Source organism: Dermacentor variabilis, chromosome 4 (genome assembly GCF_050947875.1).
Source record: "Dermacentor variabilis isolate Ectoservices chromosome 4, ASM5094787v1, whole genome shotgun sequence".
Classification (NCBI taxonomy): Eukaryota; Metazoa; Arthropoda; class Arachnida; order Ixodida; family Ixodidae; genus Dermacentor; species Dermacentor variabilis.
Window position 1 is genome coordinate 129,451,552 of NC_134571.1, and position 25,118 is coordinate 129,476,669.

Consider the following 25,118-nt stretch of genomic DNA (forward strand, 5'->3'; position numbering starts at 1 on the left):
TAACGTTTATGAGGAGGTTGATTTCTTCTCTTAACGCCGTATGAATGGGGCATAACTAATGTAAAAGGAGCTTTGAGGAGAGTTCTATATACTCCAGACATTTTTTCTGCTACATAATATGATGCTTTACTTTGTGCATCTGGTCTAGTATGGCTTCTGGCACATCCCTCACTGTCTAGCTTTCTTTTTCTTGCCTGTGCACGCATGTACACCGCAGCTGTTATATCCAGCGTGCTTTCTTGTAATGAATTAGCCGCGAGTGCATGGTCCGTCCTTATGTTTGTCTTCTCATTGTGAAAGTAGCTTTTGCGCTGTAGTCTCTAAACTAAATGTGATGGTTGCGCAATTTCAATGCGAGGAAGCGTGCGCGATTATGTGAACACCCCCTGCACATTATCTTTATCCGTGAGAAAACCAAATAATAATCGTCACCCAGTCATGCGTGCATGGTAGCCCAATTCAAAACAAACTCAGGAACTGAAAAATAATGCGGAAAGTCTACTGGGGTTGTCTAAGTATGCGTAAGTATACCCCCGAATTTCAGTTAGCCCATCCCCAAATTTAAGTTGGACCACGTCCAAATTTCAAGTTGGCTTACCCAAAGATTTCAACTTGGCTTATCCCTAAGTTTAAGTTGGCCCATCCCGAAATTTCAAGTTGACGCAACCCCAAATTTCAATTTGGCCCACCCACAAATTTCCGTTAACCCACCCCTACTATAACTTCCCCATGCATTTTCTAAGGAGCCCTTTGTATCTCTGTGTATCTCTTCTTATTTTGGGGGGGGGGGGAGGGGGTTTAACTTGTTCCTTATTGCTTATAAAGCTGCCAATCATCTGCATTTACACTATCACAACGATCAAATCTCTTAACTGTGCAAATAACGCATTTTTGTGCAGATACAAGGCATTGCACTTTTCACGTGACGGGCCGGGGTACTCGCCAAAGAATGCTTGCGCATTAAAAAAGCAATGTAGACTAGCTGGCGCTCATCAACCCCAGTGCCACGAGTATACTTGGAATTACTTTTTTCAAGGCCTGCATTCAGTGTATCTAAGTGACCAACGCACACATCGAAGTAAGCTGGCAAGAAAACTCCTCTACAAACCGCTATCTCGATTTTCATGAAAACAGGCAGCGGATCCTAACAATCACGGAAAGTGCGACAGCGAGACCGTATCTTAGCATATAATTGTTCACAGCGGAAAACAGGACCTATAGTGCAACATTTTCGACTGAATTACAGTTGACGACATGCGAGGTGATGAGTCTCAGCAGAATATTCAGCATACTGAGGACACCTCCATTTTTTTATGCAACGTACAAATGTAGTAAAACGCTCATGAGCAGGCCGGTAGAATTAAAAAAATAAGCATTAGGGGATGCTTTGATACCAGCAATAAGAAAGTGCCTTACCTCGCAAACAACACTGTTCCTTGTCGGAACAAATTTATTTTGGGCAGTATTGTGCAGCCACTGCTTCTTGCGCAAGCCGTCACGCTTTCTTTTTGGTATCATAAAAACTGCATAACTGGCTTGTTGCAGTTAACTTTAACTTTAACTGACTTGTTGCAGTTAAATGCGATACAGCACGGCATAGCGCTATAGCACAACACTGCAGGAAACACAGCGGGCAACGTTCGCTCAGCCGGGCTAAGGGGAAAAATGGCGCCAATGAAAAAGTAAAAAACAAGCAAAACGCAAGGTCCGCGCGTTTCCAAGGTCAACGGCAGGGAGACCAATCACCGTGCAGAAAAACGAGGGCAAGACTGGTTCCGGCGGGTGGGGGCTGGGGTACCCGCAATGGGTGAGGAGGTCGCGCGGCAGCGGCAGAGTTCAAAGAGTGGCGGCGCTTTCAAATTATCAAGGTACGTTAGCGCGCGCGAGATTGAGCCGCGATCGCCTGCTCACCCTCGCACGCTTGTACTCGCACATAGAGCATACGTCGCGCGGCGACGATGTTATCACCCTTCGTACAGGACATCGCGGCGACGGCAGAAATGCGCCTGGAGGGTCCATATAAATGCTATCGCAATAAGAAATAACACCTTTTAACGCCTCTTTGTACATGTGCCATGCGCAGGGTGACTTCAGATGGGATGCTAGACACTAGATACATCATGGAACTAGGTAATGGTTTCATGACACCACATACCACTGGCACATGCACCCACACTATGATCGTACTGACATAAGCCAAGACAATTGAGCATTTAACAGGATCACATGGGAGAGTAGGTGAAAGGGCTCCCCATCATCCTTGGAGAAGTGACAGCAGAGAATGAGGTCTGACCCATTGAAAATGCAGAGAAGCACATAATCAAGCAGCAGGAAAAGGCCAATTTGGTGGCATGTGGCTAGCTTTTGACGAGTCATTGTGTGACCTTCAACCATGGCATCAGCTTGACCAGCATATGCGAGTGGTTCATGATACCATGTGGCAACCACCTCCAGTTGCCGTGATCTGTCCAATCTCCATTATGTACAAAGTCAGGCCGCTCTTGACATACATGTTCAATTGATCGCTTTAAAAGGTGATGTAATTTGTTGCCCTCTCAAAGAATTGTGTATATATACCTTAAGTAAGTAGTACTCGAAATTTTTGTACCAGTCCTCATATAACTCTTTGCTAATGCTTTTTAATATTTCTGCAGATGCATATCTTGTCTTTAAGAGTGTAAAGGGAAAACTTAGTCTGTTGGTGTTAGTTTATCTTGTATTGCGCTAGGTTCAATTGAGTAAGACTAATGGCATGACAGGCCAAACAGGAACAACAAGGCACAATGTCGCCCTTGTCTGATGTGTCCTATTGTGGTATTAATTTCACTCATTTGTAAAGTGTCCTGATCTTAGTGTCTTAGTTGATCTTAGTGTATTTCCTGCAGTGATCTTGTCCTGTTTCCAACGTCTCAATGTTTTCAGCCCTGGTTAAGACGGTGCTTTCCACATTTGTTGAGTATTAAGAGGACACTTTTCCTCAGGATCTTCTGTCTGAGAAATTGAGAAGGGAAAAGTAATTTGGTTGGCATCCACTGCACCGATTTTGATGAGGTTCCATTGATGTAAAAGTAAAGGTTAAAGTCTATCGACTGTAGGAAGCCACTATTTTATCTAAGCCACCCATTTGTTAACAAAAGCTTTGAATATCGCCAAATTGCAAGGCATTGGACCACCAAGTTTGTAACTATATATATCTGCAATAAACAACACTGCCACAATCTTGTCAGGTGTGCCTATTAAGATATCTAAAGTAGACAAAATGAAGGGTTTTAAACTATTCTGGAATACACTGCTGATTCGTGAGGTTGACTTTTGCACTACCTTTGTAAAACAAACACTTTTACATAAGCTGTAAGGTCACATATAAGATTTTTCCGATTCATATGTCTATCTGCTGTTATTACCAAGTTTATGTGCTTGCTCTTTGTGCTTTGAAACGGTATTGAAATGTTTTCCGTGAAAGAGGGACAGCAGTGGAATGGAATGTGTTTGCATATTATATTATTTGTCGGAAGCAGCAGAGTATTTTGTCTGCAGAAGTGACTGCTGCCACAATGCTTGGCTCCCTTTGCTTTTAAGCTGCGGCACATGGGAGAAGGCTGTCTGAAGCTGAAGAACGATACAAGGGTCAACACTTGGTTTTACTTGTTGCAAGTCAGAATGTGTGTTCTTTCTGCCCTAGTCAAGTGCTCCTGATGCTTCAGTTTAAGGCTGGAACCCTACTGATTTGCTAATTTACAGCCCTGTTTTAGGTCTTTTGGTTTGCACTGTAATTCCTAATCACTTTACAGTTTCTGCACCAGCCTGGCGTGTTCTATTGTCCCATTCTATCTTGCAGGTGATGCTGTACGTGAACAAGGTTGGGCCTTACTTTAACCCACACGAGACATACCACTACTACCAGCTGCCAGTATGCCGACCAGACAAGGTCAGATCCTGTGCCTGGCTTTCTTAGAACATGATCAGGGGCGTAGCCAGGGGGGGGGGGGGGCTTATGGGACTTCAGCCCCCCCCCCCGAAATTTTTTCGTGCTGTCCATGCACCGCCGACCAAAGCAGCCCCCGGCGCCGGAAATCATTCTGGATTTTGTCTGGAATGTTTTTTTTTTTCACGCTCAAAAAGACATTTCAGCGCAAAATTTGCGAACTCGGGCTGGGTTTCGTAGCAACGCCCATGCACCGGGAGTCACATAACGCAAGCAGCCCCATCCGAGCACAAAGTTTCTAGGGAGTTTTGAAGGCGAACGGGCTCGCCGCGGCATCTCGCGGAGGCCGCCGAATCTACGGAGCACGTGGATGTCAATTCCGAAACTTTATGGGTATAAAGTTCTCATAAACTTTTGATGCGAAAGGTGCACTGACATTTCAAAACGTGTGCCTTAGATTTTCAATTGCTGAACTTTGTGGATTTAATGTTCCTATAAATATTTGACGCCAAAGTTGCATTGATTTTTCTAAAGTCTTCCATCGGAATATACGAGACAAGCGAAATCAACGCACTATCAGACAAGTTGACAATGCACGCAGCGAGGTCCCATGAGACGAAGCGTTGTGGTGGTTCATTCGCGCCGTCATGTCACATAAAAAAATACCAACATTTTTTCTTCCCTTGCGCCAAAACTTCCATATCAAGACACTAAAGCCAGCGAAGCTAACTACGTTCTTATTTATTTTTTCTACTTTGACTTTTATTCGCGAGGACACATTGAGCCTCTTCAATTTTTTTTGTACTCGCTACTCACAGGCTGCCAGAGCCAGCCAGAGCGCATGCATTTTTCTGGTGTTGCCCTGACCACTGCGCGGCGCATTTCGGTGCGCGTTCGGTTTTCTCTGGCCGTATGCATTTTTGCCTAGCAGAGTTATGGACGCCTTCTGGCTAGCAGACGAGAAAAAGAAACAATGGTCGCTCGCCGCCATCACTGTGGGGACTCGACGAATTGCACCGCGTTTGCTTGAGTGCAACCTCTCTAGAAAGTCTTGTGTCGCCGGTTTAGGATACCCAGCTGTATGCATATGCTTTTCGCTGGACCAAGCGTCTCGTGTTTTCTTCGATATTCCTTTGGTAGCCACAATAGGTGCTCAAAGTAGGCATTCAATTGTGGCCAACATACTTTCCTTCGCGTTTTTTTTTTATTTCGTTGCCCCCGCCCCACAGAAGGAAAAAAAAAGAAAAACATTGTTGCGGCGCAGCGAATTGTCGCACGCTGAAAGTTCGATTTTGTTACTTCTTTTGCGCAAAGTAATGGGCCATGGGACGCTTCAGTTGCCGGATACTCTTATTATATTATTTCGATAGAAATTATATGGACACTCCAGGCGCATTCCTGTCGTCGCCCTCATGTTTCGCAAAATCCAAGGGCGATAACATTGTGACCGTGCGCCGCATGCTGTACGTGCGAGTGAAAGCGTGGGGGGGGGGGTGATGGGTGAGCCGACGATGGTGGCTCAGTCTTGTTTGCGCAAGGGAGAAAAGTGAGGAGCAAGCGCGCCGCCTTCCGTCGCGCGCGATACATTGGGGGGAGTGGATAGAATGGGGGCGGGATCTAGGATTCGGTGAATGTGTGATTTCACATGTTTATTTGCCTTGTTTGACACATTATATACACTGACTTTTTTCTCAGATATGTAGATTTATTGGAGGCTTATACACATATTTAAATATCTTGCTGCGTGATATTGTGTATACGTGCAGTTAACTTTGTTTCCAGAGACACTTTATTGCCCTTCATCAAGCTGTATCTTCGCATCTGTATATCCGATTGTATCTTCGCGTTTTTAATGTACGAGAGCGAGTCAAATGAAAGTGAGCCTACCCACCCCGCGCAAAAATGGTTCAGTTCATTATCTGCGAGGCATGCGCGTAGCACACAGGCATCTCTCATTTATAAAAGTGACGTGTAGGTGGGAGGATAAATGTTCTTTTTTGCTCTCATACACTGGGTTGAACATGGTTGCGGGACGTAATGGACGCTCTAGAAGTTGAGCAGCGTGGTACCGTTAGGTTTTTGACAGCTGACAGCTTTTTTCCTAAAAAAAATAAATTAGTCGCCGTATGGCTGCCGTTTACATTGAACATTGCATTTCATTGGCCAGTGTGAAACGCTGGAGCAAACGGTTCAAAGAAGGACGTGAAAGTTGCAAAGACGATCCGAGACCGGGCCAAAGCCATCGTGCAATCACCGCTAACAAAATTGCGAAGGTTGATGAGCTGATGAGACGAGAACGGAGGACAAGCATCGATGAACTGGCAGAGCGTGTGAACATCAGTCACGGTTCGGTTCACGCCATAATTAATGAACCTCTCGGTTATCGGCTCTTGTGTGCTCATGGATGCCCAAGATTTTGAACCACCGCCAGAAGAGGGAGAAGTTCGGCGCTGCCTTTACTCATCTGATCCGGTATCACAATGAGGGTGACGATTTCTTGTATGCAATTGTGATCGGGTACGAACCATCACGTCACTACTACGAGCCAGAAACACGACGGCAGAGTTTACAGTGGAAGCATTCGAATTCACCACCGCAAAAGGAAGCAAAGGCTGTCATTTCCGCCAGAATGGTGTCGTTGACTTTTTTTGCGATCTTCAGGAGCCCATTACTGATAGAATTTGCTAAATCTAGAGACTATCAATTGTTTCCGATATTGCGAAACGCTGGACCAGCTGCGTGTACCAATCAAGAACAAACTACGTGAAAAATTGACGAATGGGGTCATCTTGTTCCACGACAATGCCCGCCCCCACGTCGCTGATGTGGTTAATACAAGACTGGCAAAGTTCAAGCGGAAACACTGCAACATCCACCATACATATCATACCTGTCGCCTTGCGACTTCGACATTTTGGGGCAACCGAAAAAACAGCTCAAGGGAACCAGATTCGTGTCGGACGATGACGTGAAAGAGTCAGTTCCAGACTTTTTGAAGCGGCAACCCAAGGAGCTTTATGAGACGGGAATCACGCGACTCGTTAGTCAATGGGACAAATGTCTAAATACTCATGGAGGCTACATTTAAATAAAGTACCCCGTTTGTCATATATTCGCATTCGCTCACTTTCATTTGACTCGTCCTCGTATATTTTGCAGGACGGCCTTGTATACGTGCTTTCTGTTGGCACAATAATTTCGGTGCAATTACTCACGATGCATGACCGCTGACAGCTGCTCCTGCGTAATACATTGGAACAAATGACACCGTCATTGAGATTTTTCACTGGCCGTTGCAAATGTACAAGAATGTAAACAAGGATCTTGAATGACAAAGTTTCATTAACATATTCGTCCTCAACTCGTTCATTTCATGGCCGTTACATTTTTCATATCAACGGCATGCATGATTTCGAACTGATGTAGTTCTAAAGTTCATGTGATATTTTCTTTAGTTATTAAATAGACAAAAAACATGTAAGCATTGATATCAGTTATTTTGGGCACAATTTTTGGCACAGACGAGTATATTCTTTTATGAAAAAATACATATTTTACCTGTATTGACAGTGCGTAGCGTTCAAGAATTCGTTTGCAGCATCTTTGGCAATGACAATGCGGTTATTATTCACGTATTTGATCCCTAGACAAATTGTTTAAGAGGAAGCTTTAGCTCGGGCCCAACTCCGATGCGCCTATTCAAATACATGTAAAACACAGAAACGCTTTTCTGAGATAACCCCTGGATCGCTTTAATGAAATTTGTTACATTTGAGAGAGGAAGTTAAATTATAGTGCCTGTTGGAAGCGGAATTTTGATATAGGGCCAGAACTTTGTTTGAAATATTTTGAAAAATTCGAAGGCTCGTAAAAATAGAAGCACGAAGTTTACAAATTAATAGCTCTGCATAAAGAATAGATATTGCGGTTCTGTAAACGGCATCCATTTATAGACCTTTTAAAGCGGACAAATTCGATATGTCAATTTGTATCTTACGTGAATTGGTTACGTTATGTACAAGGGTTGTGCAAAAGCCGTATTTCCATAATGCTTAATTTTTTTAGGTTCATGTGTAACATATCAGTTTTGCCCGCTGTAGATGTACTATGATATGCAATTCACAGAATTGTGATATAATTTATCGTTGTTGAGTTACCGAGTTTTAACCTTGATAGTATCGTTTTCTGAAAATTTGCGATTTTGGTCAATCTTTAATAAAGAAGTGACAACCTAAATGAAAAATCGAAACCAACAGCCACTACAATTTATATTTTTCTTTTAAATGCAACAAACCTCGTCAAATTTGGTGCAGTGGTTGCCAAGACAAACAAATTCTCTTTCTACATGTATTTAGATAGGCGCACCTGAGCTAAAGTTTTTTCTTAAGGAGGAGGCCGAGCTGCAACGTGAGCCCCTCCCCCCCCCAACCGGACAAGAAACAATGTCCTATTATACCAGCGCAAAAAAGGGATGCCCCTATGCTTCACCAACAGTGAGTGTGTAGCGATCGTTCATCACATCACAGGCATAAACAGCTCAGATTGGCAGCTGTTGGGACAAAGAATAAACCTTGCAGCAGAAACTGATAGTTTGAAAAAGGATTAGGCAAGGGTATTTCCCTGTCCAAGGAACATCCTTGCCAGTGTCCTTGCCTTCTGGTATGGCGGCACACAGCAGTTGAGACGAATATGCACCATGCAAGGCAAATTGTCCTGTTTGGTTTGAAGATGTGGCCAGGTATCACTCGCTCTTAATGGACGAAAAAGATCCGAAGCAGAAGAAGCAAAACGAAGTCAGGGACATGGATACTCAAAGGATGAAAGTGGAGTGGAAATTGCACATGGCGATCCACTGGTGAATACATGTTCCCTTTGGGGGCACTTGCTGCTGAGTTGGTAGCCTGTCAGTGACTATAGTGCATCAGAGCAACTCTCCAGCCTCATGTCACAGAATCTTTTGTCACAAGATTTATGTGGTTTTCTGCATATTGTGGTGTCTGGAAATGAAACGGTGTAATGGAGTACTGGATTTATAGAATATTTTCAAGAAATATACATCCAAACAATGTTTAGACGGTGACTTCCTTGAGATGTTTCATTTATTTATTTAAGGTGGATTTTAAACATTCTTTAGCTCTTTTTGTGTTTCGTGGACACATCTGATCTACTAACACTTGTAGTGTAAGACAAAGCGGGGTATTGTATAGGGGCCCTTTTTTAGTTGGCAGATATCCAGTAATAAGCGATAGTTTTATCTTTAGCAAATGTACTAGTGTTAGTGAGATACAGAGTTTGGGGCTACAAGCATCAACACATGTGGAGGTACCTTGTGATGCTGTGTCCAACCAGAGCATGTGAATCTCTGACAGTTAAAGGTGGGCGAATATAAACCTTTTCGAATGCAGATCGGATATGAATAGTAAGTATTGAATATCGAATCAAGTATTGAATAGTCAAACACAGACGCGTATATTTACAGCAGGAACATTAATGTTGCTGCAAAAAAGACAGCTAGCTGTCAGCGACAAATGATCCTTATTAAACACCAGATTACCATTCGTATCAGAAAAAATTTTTAAATAGTCTCGCAATAAAGATCCTGACTGCAAACAAACTCTCCATTAAATAATGACTGCTGTATGACTAGCTTTCCAAAAATGCTAAATAAATGGTTGCCGAAAAAGAAAGGTTCTGGAAAAAGAAAAATGAGCTGTTGCAGGGCTTGTGTGCCCTACACACATGTGAAATGGCCTGTTGCAAGAAAAACATCACTTGTTATAGCATAAAAAATAAAACTTCTGCATAGCTAGACTGTGAAAAACACTAAATGATAAAGTGCAAGCAAAAATCACGGGCAACCATGTAGACTTTCGTCGCGAAACCGAAAACGAAGCTTGCATTACCCATTTTATTTATGCATTGCGTCGAAAACTTTTGTTGTCACACTTCTGATAATTAGCAATACTTTATTTAGCAGATGGAGTACGGTAACCAGACCTAAACAGTCGGCTGTTGCGAAATATTATAGTTAGTTTCAAATGTTCGAAAATACCTAATAGTTCCTTTTCTAGTATGAATCGAATACTTCATGCTAAATATTCGTATTCGAAACTTCGAATGTTCGCCCACTCCTACTTATAGTATTATGCGATTATATGTCGTATTTACTCGAAAATAAGTCGACTCCTATATATCGGACTTGCCAGAAAATAAAAATATTGTCACGGGCGGCGATCCTGTGGTCGGTGCTTGGACGACGACGACGGTGCGGCTGTGTGGTGTGCACGCGCTAGCCCTACCGTTGCTGCAGCGTTTTGCGTATTGCCTTGTAAATATATCCTTGTATATAGATTCTCCCCGTAACATCTTTATTGGAAGTGCGGGGTAAGCTCGCTACAACAGCGAGAACTGGATCTTCGCAGCGGTCGGCTCGTTGCTGCCACCATTGTGACCCAGTGTGAACAAGGCCCGTTACCGGTCATTCTCTTGTACCCTTTGTTAGGGTTGGCGTCTGGCACCACGTGCAGAAAGGAATTTCAACCGACCATCTCTCACCCTGCCTCGTCGAAATGAGGCGTGACTTCGCCTGCTATGGTTGGCGTCCCGCACCTCGTGCAGAAAGAACTTTCTCTCACCCGACCTTCTTCCACCAGTCTCTTCGGAGGCGTGGGTTCGGGTCCCACCGCTGCCACCAGTTTGTTGCGTACTCCAGGGTAGCGTATCGTACTGCTGCCGAGTTGTAGCGGCGCCTGCCTATCGAAGCTCGACCGACGTTACTTATTGGGTAGCGTGGCGTTTCAGCAGGCTTTCAGTGCCGGTAACGTGACGTCGACGGAAGCATGATCCCTCCCACGATTGTAGAGAGCCTATTTAAGGGGCTCCGAAGTGTACCTTTAAACACTTCATGCTCTCTTCATTTGCACCAACCTTTGAATAAACCGTGCAAGTTTCGCACTAGAAATCGTCTCGCCCTTGCGTGGTCGCCGTGGTCTACCGGATGCCTGCAGCCTGCCGACAACGCCACGCTACCCAATAAGTAACGTCGGTCGAGCTTCGATAGGCAGGCGCCGCTACAACTCGGCAGCAGTACGATGCGCTACCCTGGAGTACGCAGCACCTCGTGATCGCGTTACTTCCAGTGCCACAAGCAACGTAGACGTCGATGAGTGGCAGGGTTTGTATGAGTGCGTCAGCAACAATAGCAAGCGGGACCCGACGATAACGCTTGTCGATGTCATCTTCTTGCGGGACACTGCGCGACTCTGGTTCGAGACGCACGAGGAAGATTTGACAAGTTGGCACGTCCGTGAGCAGAAATTACGCGATCTGTTTGGGAAACCTCTCGGACGACAACTAGTGGCCAAGAAAGTACTCGCAATACGCGTCCGGACGTCCACTACACAGCCGTACATCTCCTATATTCAGGACGTGTTGGCTCTGTGCCGCAAGGTCGGCGAGGACATGCCTGAAGCGGACAAAGTCGGACATGTACTGAAATGCATAGCCGATGACTCCTTCAATCTGCTGCTGCGTAAGGAATGCTCTACAGTAGAGTCGGTCATCACGTTATGCCGTCGTTTTGAGCAGGCAAGAAGTCGGCGTATCACTCACCGCTTCGACCGACTTCCCAATACGGCTGCCACGTCATCATGCGAATATTTACCCGCGCTACGTCAAACGCCCGCTCCAAAAAACGTCACCAGGATCGTCCGTCGAGAACTCGAGGCCAGGGCACCCGTTTCTCCCCATGACGATATGTAAGACAACCTGGCTACTATTCAACTAATGTAGGCCGTGGTTCGACAAGAGGTCGAGAATATGAGTCTTTTGCCCGCCTTTCATAATGGTAATGCTGCTCCCTACCCCGTCTCCCCAGTCGCCTCCCCAGACACCAAAAACGACTTCACGCCACGTTCTCGCATTCCAGCCGGTTGGCGCACCCCTGATGACCGGCCCATTTCCTTTACGTGCTCTAGGATTGGCCACATCGCCCGCCAATGCAGCAGCCGCTGGCCCGCGTCATACCGACCAAACCTTTACAGTCGGTGGCGCCCGGAACATGCACCATATGCTCGCTGCCTTTACGACCCGGCCTGCAAATCTTCTGCTTGTCCATCATTCAGGATACAACCTTCTTGAAGTTCTGATCGATGGTGTGGCGGTTGCTGGTCTTGGTGATACCGGCGCCAAAATATCTGCAATGAGCTCGAACCTCCTCCGCCCCCTCCAGAATGTTCTGACGCCCGCGCCTCCAGCTACCGTCCGAGTAGCCGACGGGGGTACTCCTGCCGTGCTTGTAATGTGCACTGCACGCGTCACCATTTCCGATCACGACATATCTGTTCTTTTTGCTGTCCTAGAACAGTGCCCCACGACCTCATCCTTGGAATTCACTTTCTGCCCACACATGCTGCCCTTATCGACGGCTCCGCGGGACTTCTCCAGCTAAAACTCCCTTTGTGCTCCAACAACGTGCTGCCGGCCAACCCTGCCGACGCTCTGTCAAGTTTCTTCGACTGCCACCGCAAGCCGCACTATACGTCCAGCTTTCACTCTTTCCGCCTCCGATGGTGACTACGTTACTTCAAATCGCCCTGAAACGGAGCGTCGCGCTCCCCTATACGGTGGTGACAATTACAAACAACCGAACCTCTTTTCCCATCCTCAATTTTGGCTTCTCGATGCAAGTTCTTCCCTGCGGCATATCCCTTGCGCTTATTACCCCATTGGCCGACCACATGGTTTCTGCCCTGACCACAGAATCTCCACCGGATTTTTCGCCGCCGTCATCGCAGTCAAGTTCGTCCTGCAACCACTTCACACGCATGATATCAAGAGATTTCGCTCCGGCACAGGCTGCGGCCCTTCGCCGCGTGTGGTTCTCTTACCAGGATATCTTTGACTCTGGCGACCGTCCTCTGGTCCAGACCTCCGTCGTCACCCGTCGCATTCACACCGGCGATGCAAGTCGCATTCACCGACGGCCTAACCGTTTGTCAGCTCTGGAGCGTGCTGCCTTACAGCAGGAAGTTGATAAAATGCTTGGCAAAGGCCTCATTGAGCCCCCGTGCAGTCCATGGGCCTTGCGCGTTGTATACTTGTGAAAAAGAAGGACAATAGCTGGAGATTCTGTGTTGACTGCCGCCTTCTCAACCAGATTACCAAGAAGGATGTGTATCCTCTCCCGCGTATTGATGACGCACTCAACTGCTTGCACGGAGCCAGAAATTTCTCTTCCATCGATACTGGCTCAGGATACTGGCAGATCGCTGTAGACGACCAAGACCGAAAGAAGACCGCCTTCGTGACTCCTGACAGCTACTATCAATTTAAAGTAATGCATTTTGTCCTATGTAACGCTCCTGCTACTTTCGAGCGCATAATGGACTCTCTTCTTCGAGGCATCAAGTGGCACCATCCATACACCATCCGAGGCACCATCCATACGCATTTGCTAACTAGACGATGTTATCGTTTTTTGGACTACTTTTGAAAACCATCGTACTCGCCTATCCACCGTGTTTGATGTATTTCGCCGTGCTCGCCTTCAGCTTAACTCGTCGAAAGGTCGCTTTGGGCACCGTCAGATCTGCGTACTCGGCCACCTTGCTGACGCTGCAGGCGTGCAGCCATACCCTGAAAAAGTCCGCGTGGTTGTTCAGTTCCCTACTCCGCGGTCGGCCAAGGACCTCCGCAGTTTTCTTGGCATGTGCTCGTGCTTCCGCCGTTTTGTCCAAAACTTCGCGGAAGTAGCCCGCATTCTCACTGACCTCACTGAAACACCTCATTTTCACTTGGGGTCATGAGCAAGCGGACGCCCTTTCATCGCTCTTTGCCATCCTAACGATACCACCTGTTCTTGCACATTTCGACCCGTCAGCCAGCACGGACGTTCGTACCGATTCCAGTGGCCACCGTTTTGGCGCCGTCCTTGCACAACAGCAGCACGAACTACACCGCGTAGACGCCTACGCAAGCCGCCTTCTGTCGCCATTGAAGCAAAATTATTCCATCACCGAACGCGAGTGCCTAGCTCTCGTCTGGACCATCGTAAAATTCCGGCCGTACCTCTATGGAATGTACTTCTCAGTTATTACAGACGGCCATGCACTTTGATGGCTTTCCTCGCCCAATTGAGGACCCCACTGGTTGCCTTGGCTGTTATGCACTACGCTTGCAAGAATACACATTTACCGTGTTCCACAAATCTGGACGGCTTCACCAGGGCGCCGTCTGCTTTTCTTGACATTCAGTCGATCCCCCTCTACAGTGGAGGATGAACCCGTAGCGTTTGTGCTCTCCATTACAGACTTCGTGCACATAGCTGCCGAATAGCGCCGCGACTCATCGTTGCGGCCTATTATAGACGGTCTCAACTCTCTACACCCTGACCCTTCACTGAGGATGGTTGCGCTTCACAACACCTTACACCGCTACAATGCCCGTCCTGACGGTGCTGAGCTCTTGCTTGTTGTTCCCGCGCATCTTCGCTCTGTTGTTTTGGGCCAGCTTCACGACGCACCGACCGCAGGACACCTAGGCGTATCACGCATGTGTGATCGCATCCGCAGGCGCTTCCTTTGGCCTAGTCTCTACCGTTCTGTGCGACAGTAAGTTGCAGCTTGTGACCTCTGCCAGAGACGCAAGACCACAGACTCCCGCTGGCAGCCTTCAGCCCCTTGTCATCCCCGATAAACCGTTTTCCCGTGTGGGCCTCGATCTTTTAGGGCCTTTCCCCATGTCAACCACTGGCAATATATGGGTCGCAGTCGCTACTGACTGCGCAGCGCAGTACGCTGTGACACGAGCACTTCCCACCAGCTATGCTACTGATATAGCCGATTTCATTCTTCACGATGTCATCCTGCGCCACGGTGCTCCTCGTCAGTTACGGATCGCGGCCGCTGCTTCCTGTCTAAAGCAATCGACGGCATTCTTCGTATCCGCTCGACCAATCACAAGTTCACCACTGCGTACCATCCACAGACAAACGGCCTTACTGAACGCCTCAACCATACCCTTACAGATATGCTTGCTATGTACGTGTCTGGGGACCACCGAGACTGGGACATCAACCTGGATTGCGTGACCTTCGCTTACAGCTCTTCCCGTCGCGACACAGCTGGCTATTCGCCTTTTTCTTAACTGATTGGCCACGACCCACCATTGCCCGTCGACACCATAACCTATCCTCACGTAGACACATCAATTGCCTATGCTCGTGATGCTCTTTCCCGTGCTGACATCGCCCGCCAGGTTTCCCATGATCGCTTATGGGCTTCACAGGTTAACCGAAAATGTATTTATGACCGCCTCATCGGGAGGGGAACTTTACTCCGGGATCGCGCGCCTTGCTGTGGTTGCCGTCACGTCGCGTTGGCCTATGCGAAAAAACATCTCGCGTTATGTCGGCGCTTACCGCGTCATACGCAAAGTCACTAGTGCGACATATGAGCTCGCTCCGCTGAACCCCGAGTCAGCAGCACCTGCAACAACCGCGAGTGGCATAGCCCATGTCTCGCGCCTTGAATCGTACCACTCTTCACCCGAGCCCTAATTGCACCGGTATCGGTGCTTGGACGTGACCACAACGGCGCTACGGCTAACTGGTGTGCACGCGCTATAGCATTTACCATTGCTGCAGCGTTGTGCGTGTTGCCTTGTAAATATATTCTCATATATGGATTCTCCCCGTAACAGTACATACACTTCGATTAGAGGTCGACCCGTATATTTTTAGAAAACCGAAATAAAAGTGTAAACACGAAATTGTTTTATTTACCAACTGTCACACGGCTACTGAATCTCGCTCGTTCACGCCACAAGCTGCATCCTCGTGAAAGGCCAGGGACGTCGTCCTCGTTGGATACTTCCCAGGTATCATCTACAGCACAAACGACGTCGTCCTCGGTGCCGTCAAGTGCGTTAGATATGCAGCGTTTCTTAAGGGCAGTCTCTGAACTATCTTGGGACTGGCATTACGACGAGCGCGACGGGCGAACTCCGTTAGTCTGGTGCCCTTACTAGTGTTCATGAATATAGGCCGAAAGCTCATTTTGGGTAATCAAAAAGCGGTCGACCTACCTACATTTGAATAAGTACGTTTCGCTTATTTGCTCTCTTAGAGCAAATAAGCGAAACACAGCTAAGGCTGCCACCTTGCGACTTTTCCACCGACACAATCGGATTTTGTTTTTCTCACGGTGCTGGCTTGCCGGTTCGTCAGCCACACCAGTATACGCCATTGCCAGTTTTCCGGTTCTCAATAATCGACACATTAGAAGCGGCTTCGAAATCGCCGTGTCGGGCGTTCGCGCATAGCATACAACGAAATTGTCGCGAACGAATTCCTCGCTTACCCGTTAAAGGTTTCCTTAATTCCATAATGCATCGTATATTTTGTTGCCACCCAGACTTCCACTTATTGCTGTGTTCGTAGGGCATTAGTATGCCTTACGAATAAGTTACTTTCAACCACAGTATGAAGGTAATAAATGTGTACCAAATTCTATACAAAGCGTTTCAATAAATTATAATCATGCAAAATTTATATTCGGCGTATCTTCACTTTATTTTGTTTTCATTTTCTGTGTATGAAAAGAAAAACAAAGGAGACCTCACACCCGTCTTATTGCCGACGCTTATTCTCAGCAAGAGCGGCAACCCTATCCACAGAGGTGTGTGTAAACTAGTGTAAACAACTCAATACAGTCGAAGTCATATTTAAATAGCCTCAATATAGCGTATTTTTTTAATGTAACGAATTTTTATTCATTCCGTGAGACGTACCTTTACACTGAAGTGGCGTTTAGGCCAGGATTCCACCAAGCCCATCGATGAGTACGCCCGGTAGGAGAAATGAGGGGGAAAGGGTTTATTTCACATTATTAACACTGGCTCCAGATACGGAAGCCCTCTCCCATGCAGGAGAATATTGAACGTCTTAGTTCACATCAGGACACGTCAGCACCTCCTCTTTCACTGCACGGAATGTCTCCGCTTTTAATACCGTCGTCTTCCCTAAGTGACTAGACTAGGGAATCCGATGGCTGGATCGCGGCCAATCACAATCATCCAATCGATCGCAATATCCAGCCCATGATATCGCACCGTTCCGCTTAACTCCGTCTCCGATGTTGCACCTTCGCCCCCGCATATTTAGCACCCTGGCAATCCGAGGTCAAAGCCGTTCCCATGGTAGCATTCGACGTTGGACCTTTTCATCGTTAATTCAGGTTGTCAGGTTCCGGTAGAGGGGTCTTTTGTTTACACTTCAGCCGGCGTCAAAGCTGCGTTGACTTCTGGGTAAGTACTGAGGGACAGGGGGTGGGGGTGGCCTTGTGGTAAACGTCTAAGCAAAGCGCTTGGTCGTGTCGAGACGTAACAGGCCCCTCCGCCGCCAGGAGATTTGATCTGGGGTGACCAGCTGTCAGGTTGCCCGAAACGTCGATGTTCGGTCGCCACCTCGAGGATTGTTCTAGAAGTGAGTGCTGACGACACACTGCAGCTTGTGGCTTCGTTGTGGCCTTCTACCTGGGAATACATCAGCGCACACACACACACACACTGGTCAGCGTGCCCGAGTGACACGCCTGACGGACGCTACGATCCCCGCATCGCTTTACAAAGTTCTACCGCTCTCTCTCCCCTCTCTCTCTCTTTCTTTTTGTCGTGGTCAGCTCTTGGCAAGACCGAAATAAGTGGCCTATTTCAATAATGGCGATACCTACGAAACATGTAAAAGAAGTACCCTGAGGTAATTTCGTTGCTCAATATTCCCTGGCTCGAACCGTCTGCATTCATATTCTTGCTCCCTTTCCTATACTTGAACTCGAAGTAGTGTCCTGCAAAATGATTTTTTTTAAATTTTTATTATTTTTTTAAAGCGAAAGTTTTTCTAGGCTCATGGTGAAGTTTTTGTCAGCAGACCTGACCGCCGGAGTATCCGCCGAAGCATCATCCCGCCATATGAAGACATAAAAAATTAAATGATTGATAGTGACAGTTAGTGAATGATAACGTTATGATAGAGATTGGTAGAGGTTAATAATGACTAGTAATGACGAATAATCACTACTAATGACTCCGAAACGACCAGTATGTTTAACGACGGCTTGTAATGACCACAATTCATTACAAATAACTAAACGTGCTTAATAATGACAAGCAATGACTAATGACTACGAAATGACCGATATGTCTGACGACGAATTCTAACGAATACAATTAATTAGAAACGACTAAAAATGCTTAGTAATGACCAGTAATTACTAATGCTGACTGAAATGACTTGTAATGACTAATGACTATGATATGACCAACATGTCTAACGACGGCTTTTAATGACCACAATTGATTACAAATGATTAAAAATGCTTAGTCGTCAGCAGTAATGACTAATAATGACTAAAGTGACTTGTAATCACTAGTAATGCTACGAAATGACCAATATGTCTAACGACAACTTGTAACGACTACCATTCATTAGAAATGACTAAAAATACTTAGTAATGACCAGTAATGACTAATAATGACTGAAATGACTTGTAATGACCACAATTTATTACAAATTACTAAAAATGCTTAATAGTGAGCAGTAATGATTTTTAAAAAAGAGAGAAAGAGAACAGGCAAAGAGAAAGAGGCGAATGATAAGAGGAGTGTCAGGATTGGGGTCTCAATCCCATCGCTCGTGATCCGTTGTCAAGATTGGAGTCCGGCATGAATTCGAAGGTAGCTGGCCCATGCCGTCGTCCAACTTATCCACGCTGAGGACGTTGATGAAGGGAAGGACTGCTTCTCATCGAGAACGAGGAATATGGGTTTATTTACAGTATTTATATCAGTCTAACATGACTGCTTGAGAAAGTACATCAGTCTAACATGACTGCTTGAGAGAGAGTCAGTCCAACATGACTGCTTAAGAAAAGTGTGCCGAGCATCCGCACAACAGCAGTTTTTAAACACTCGGTCCTCCCGCGATACAAGGTGATGCGAACGTTCGTTTAGTCATCGCAAACTATCCGCCTCTCCGCAGGACGGTTTACACACACACATGCACACACACACGTGTTTACGGTCCGAAACTGACACCACACGAATTTCATGGAACTCGGAGCCGTTCCGGGTAGCGCGTTGTCTTGCGTCTTGGTCGGTGCGTGGGAAGGAGCTTCCGTCGGCGTTCCCACGGCAGCTCCCCCGCCCGTAGGAGGTCAGGTCAGCTTTGTCGTGTTGCGCACAAAGCCTGCTTCGTCGAACTCCTTCAGTCACAACGAAACCTAGCTGAAGCGACGGAGAGTGGAGGATGCGCATATTGTTCCCCGACACAAAGTCGATTTAGTCACGCCGCGGCTAGAGGTTGGCGGCGGAATTCCAAGATGAGGTTGCTACCGTTGCGTAAATGGCTGGCAAACTTGCACTGCAGCTGGCCGTTCTTAACAGCGCCTCCACGGCCCGGAAAATCTCGACTGTCTAGCGCAGATAACCACTGGGCAGGAAGAGAACGGCTGGTGGCCAGGGGGTGATGCCTTGGCTCGCAGCGACCATTTGTGTAATGTCACCGCCCCAAAACATCCAACAAGGACAGGCAACTGCAAAATGAACCCCACAACACGGCTCTGCGCCGAGATGACGTTCATTGGCTCTCACTTTAGACCCGCTAGGCTTTAAGAAAGAACGTAAGTGCAGAAACAAAAAAATGCTGCATTTCGCTATGCCAATTTCTCAAGCGATTTCGTGCTGACAAATTCAGCAATCATGGAGGAAATCCTGCTAAATGAGAGGGGATCTTCTTGGCTTAACAAAATTAACACTAGTAACCCTAAAATTTAGGCGGGACCCTCAAACGCAGAATTCAAATTAGTCTGCTCAAACCATCCGCATTGCTATGCAACTTTCCCTTCTTATATCTAACGGAGAAGTTGTACTCTTTGAGAGTGAGGCTCCATCGGAGCAAGCGGCCATTTTTGTGTGACATTTGATTGAGCCACGTCAGAGGACAGTGGTCGGTCTCGAAGATGAACTTCGCTCCGTACAAGTAACACGACAACTTCTGGGCGTCCCAAACTAAACAAGCGCACTCCTTCTCTGAAGCGCTGTAGGCTTCCTCTCTTAGATTTAGTTTACGGCTGCCATAGAGGATAGGATGCTCCTCGTTATCCTCGCCGACCTGACTAAGTACCACGTCCATACCTCTGTCGCTTGCGTCGCATTGAACTATGAATTCCTTTGTGTAGTCTGGCGCGCGAAGCACAGGACGAGAAACCAATAGCGTTTTCAAACTTTGGAAAGCGTTCTCTTTGTCCTTATCCCAGTGTACGTTACTCGGTGCTCCCTTTCGGAGGGCGTCCGTTAATGGACTTGCCATTTGCGAGTAATTCGGTATGTACCGTTGGTAGTACCCCACAAGTCCCAAAAATGAACGAAGGTTTGTTTTCGTGCGCGGCTGAGAAAATTCTCCAATCGTAGCTATTTTCAACTCGGCCGGCCGTCTCATGCCTTGGCCGACAACATGGCCCAGATAAGTAACCTGTGAACAACCAAACCTACACTTTTCCGCTTTCATCGTTAAGCCGGCTTCCCCCAACCGTGAGAACACCTGTTTGAGGTGCGATACGTGTTGTTCCCAGCTGTCCGAAAAAATTGCTACATCATCAAGATAGAGCAAGGCGAACTCCTGCAAGTCTTTTAGGACAATATCCATTAACTTAGAGAAGCTAAACGGCGCGTTCTTCAGCCCGAAGCTGAGTGCGAGAAGGCGAAAAGTGCCTACAGGTGAGATGAATGCGGCATAGCAGCTGGCAATTTCTGAAAGGGGAGCTTGCCAGTACCCCCGCACGATATATATAGTTGAAATGTATTTAAGCAGCGCTAACTCTTTCAATTCGTTCCTCAATGTCGGGTATCGGGTACAGCTGATCCCTAGTGATGGCATTTAACTTCCTGTAGTCAACACACGGACGAGGGTCCTTGTTAGGGGTTTCTACCAGTATTAGCGGTGACGTGTAGTCACTTTCAGCGGGCTCAATAACTCCCAACTCTAGCATGCGCTGTATCTCTGCCTCCATAATCTCTCTCTGTCTTGGAGACACCCTGTAAGGCTTTGATCTTATTGGTTCGGTTGATGTCAGCTCTATTTCATGCGTTATTAGTTCGGTTCTACCTGGCCGATCGCCTAACCTGTCTATCTGAACCTGATCGCTGAACACCCCTTTTAGCTCATCTAGCTGCTCGGGTCTTAGAGCGTGCGAGCTTACCGAGTGTTCTACTACTTCTTCTAGGCCGATTTCAGAGTTGGAGGTCGCCCTATACTCCTTAAACTTGGTACTAGTGCCATCCTGCTCTTTGATGGTATAGTTAACGACTCCGCTCCGCTCTACATACGGCTTCATCAAATCGCAGTGATATATCCTCACTTCCTTCCTGCGACCGGGCATTTTCAGAGCATAGTTTGTATCTGAAAGTTTGTGCAACACTTTAACGGGCCCGTCCCAGTGAACTTCAAGCTTGTTCTTTCTTGAAGGTTTGAGGATCATTACCTGGTCTCCGGCGTTAAACGTACGAAGCCTCGCATTCTTGTCGTAATAGAATTTGGCGTTCTTTTGAGCTACTCCCATGTTCTTTCCGACTAGTTCTTGGGTTGCGCTTAGCTGTTCCAACAAATTTAGCACGTATTCAACCACTGTTGAACTCTCCCCTCTTTCCTCCCACATCTCTCTTAACATTCTCAGTGGAGGACGGAGTGTCCTCCCATACACTAGTTCTGCTGGCGAGAACCCTGTCGCTTCATGTGGAACCGTTCGCAAAGCAAACAAAGTTGCCGGCAAACAGTTCTCCCAGTCCTCCTTGTGCTCGTAACAGAGCGCACGCAAAACTCGCTTAAGCGCCGAATGCCACCTCTCTACACTGTTTGACTGAGGGTGATAGACAGAACTGTGTATTAACTTTACCCCGCACTTTTGCAAGAATGTGGAAGTCAGTGCGCTCGTGAATACTGACCCTTGATCTGCCTGAATTTAGGCTGGAAACCCAACTCGTGAAAACACTGTCAAAGGCGCGTCTACTACTTCGGTGGAGCTGAGCTCTTTCAGAGGGATTGCTTCTGGAAACTTTGTAGCCGGACACAGCATGGTAAACAAGTACCTGTAGCCCGATTTTGTTTTTGGAAGGGGCCCTACCGTGTCTATTACAAGTCGTCTGAAAGGCTCTGTTATTAAGGACACTACCTTCAGTGGAGCTTTCCATGTCTCTCCTGGTTTACCAGAACGCTGGCAGGCGTCGCATGATCTTACAAAGTTTTCTACGTCTTTGAAACAGCCATGCCAGTAGTATTCCATAAGCAATCTTTCCTTTGATTTGTTTATGCCTACGTGGCCGGACCACCCATTTCCATGACAGAGACTCAGAAGGTCCTCCCTGTACTTAGTAGGTACGACTAACTGATCTAAAATCCTAGCTTTTCGATCTCTGTAGTGCCGATACAACAATCCTCCTCTCTCATGTATCGTCACGTTGCGCCTAGCAATGCCTTCTTTAGCTGTGTCATGTAATTTAGCTAAGCTCTCATCATTATTTTGCTCGGCTGCCAATAACTCTCTATCCACACGTAAGAGCTGATCAAAGTTCTTTGAGGCCGGTGATAATAACGACCCTGTCTCACTTGTGAGTGCGTCAGCTTGCTCTTCCTGCAGGCTTGAACTTTGACACTCTAGTGCTACGCTCTCATTGAACTGGTCAGCTGGCAGGCTTTCCTCAACTGTTTTTTCATCACTCGAGCCTAGCTCGGATTCGGTTATTGCAGTTATCTCCTTTGCTACTTCCGCTGGAGCAGCTTGTGCATTTTCGGCCGGAAGCGACGCGATTTTACGAGCTTGGCCTCGGGTCGATGCCTGCACTACGCCCTCTCCCAGCTTAAGCCCTTTTTCACGCAGCAACTGATCTGAACGATTCGAAAAGATGTAAGGGTACTGTAGTGACAAAAATTTGGAAACTGCAGCCTCAGTCTCTAGCTCCCCAAATGGTCCACTGATATTGACTTTGGCCATGGGCAGACACACGCTGTGTTCTTCTACAACCTGTTTGATCCATGCCACTTCTCTGGTAAAGTCATCTGCCGTCACGTAAGACGGATGGACAATGTCCATCGTGGCGGCACTGTCTCTTAGCACTCGGCATGGTTTCCCAATAACTTGCAGGTCGTGAAGATATGGACTTAAAAGTTCCATATTCTCGTCTTTTTCGTCTACGTAGGAGGAAACTACTCTACGCCTTAAAGGAACGACAGAAACACATTCTAAAATTGTGTGGTTAAACAACGGCTCCGCCAAATAACGCGTCTTACTTTTAAAGAAAATAATATATCGCGACCACTCCTTAAATGTGATCTGCTGCTCAAGCGCTCCACTACAGGTTTCTAACAAATAACCTAGACTTGGCGTTGAAAGCGTATCTCTCTCTCTCTCTCTCTCTCTCTCTCTCACACACACACACACACAAAATGAAGCCTATCTGTTTGAACAAATAAGAACGACGTTTCGAGAAAACAAAGTTTGAAAAATTGATGGGTGCGCAAACCATCTGTTTTAGAATATCAGTGAGCTCCTACAACAAACAATTTAAACAAAGCTCAAGACTTGCTTATTGAAACGATCTCTAGTGTCGGAGGTTTCAGAACATTTCACCAAACTCTAAAGATAAAGAAACAAACAAACTGGTGTTTCCACATAACATGCATGCCGCTTTTCATTCTGAATTGACTACGGGGCGTGGTCTGAAAGCTCTTGTCAGCCTTCTCAACCATGGAATACAAGGGGCACGTAGGCCATTCCCCTCGCCTTCAGACCCCCGGCACCTTTCGTACTGGCAAGATGCCTTCTAGGCATCGCACTACGAATTCACTGCCCAGTATGACTACTTCGCGTCGCCTTACCGCCGCGCTCTCCTGTGTAATACATGTTACCCATCGAAAAGAACTCAACAAGGGGGAACATAATTGCCCTCTGGCTTTTTCCTCCTCCGCTCCGAACGTCGCTTTCTTTCGTATGGCGGCTCGCACGCACTGTGACTCGAAACATTCCAAACGACAAACGCGCCTTTCTAATTCTTTCACTGCGCTCCCCACATGTTTTAGCGGCTTCCCCTTTATTCGGCCGCGTTGCCTTCTCTGCCGCATTCCTGACTCTGCGACGCCTCTTTCTCTTAGCAAGCTTTCTGGTGCTAATTTTCGAGTACCTTTTCTTTCTTCCCGTTGGCGGCTCCTCAGCCTGACCAACTTCCGGAATTTCCGTTGGTGAAATGGGAAGGATTTCCTCCGCCAGTTTAACCGTGTCTCCGGAGCTGGCTGTCTCATCCTCTTTCTGCGCTTTGTGTTCGCCGTGGTAAACCGGCGCTTGACTCTCTTCCCGAATTTCTGTCCGGGAAATGGAAAGATTTCCTCCACCGGCTTAACTGCTTCTCCTGAGCTAGCTGTCTCATCCTCTTGTTTTCTGGTTTGCTGTCCCCGAGGGGCAAGATTGTGGCCGTTGGGAAGGCTTTTGATCGTATTGTGCGCTACTGCTCTGTGACCTGAAGCCACTGCTTATCGCACACACATCGGTCAGCTGTGCTGCACTCTTTACAGGCATCCCTTTCTGCCTGTCCTTAACCGAAAGGCGCGCGTTATCCGTCAGGGTCTTCTCACACTGCTCTATAAGCATATTAAATCTACCCGTTTACTGACGTTATCCGCCCCTGCTGTTTTCGTTTACTCTGCAGAATTATCCTTCAGGCGACACGCAACCGCAGCAAAAGCTTTCATTAGGCCTCTTCCTTTCCTGTCGAAATCTCCTAAATTCCTCTGTCGAAAGCCTGTATTTTGCGAGTAAATTTGACTTAACTGAACTGTGCCCGCCTGCCTTGGCTGCGTTCAGTCGGGCCACCACCTGCGAGTCTTCACCCGGCAGCAACGCAAGCAACCGCGCCGGCCATGTGTCCTGGTGAAATGATCGCTTCTCACGAATCCCTTATAAATTAACCAGGTAGAGACTGATCTCATCACCTGTTTTGTACGGCTCAAGCAAACTCTTTATTTTCACGCTTTCCGTTTGTAGCGGCGCCGCATCCGCCCTGCGTGCTGGTCTCGCTTTCTCTAGTTTTATTTTCGCGAGCTCTATTTCAGCCTGCGTTTCTTTCACATTTTCCTGCCACTCCCTCCCTT

At 47.0% G+C, this 25,118-nt stretch overlaps 1 protein-coding gene across 1 annotated transcript in view; it reads left to right on the forward strand.

The window, feature by feature from the left end:
- The window catches only part of LOC142579771 (transmembrane 9 superfamily member 1-like), a 131,935-nt gene that overhangs the window by 9,085 nt on the left and 97,732 nt on the right, over positions 1-25,118 (forward strand). The window contains exon 2 of the mRNA XM_075690326.1: positions 3,839-3,928. Within this exon, the coding sequence (XP_075546441.1) occupies positions 3,839-3,928 (90 nt within the window). The remainder of the gene's footprint in view (positions 1-3,838; positions 3,929-25,118) is intronic.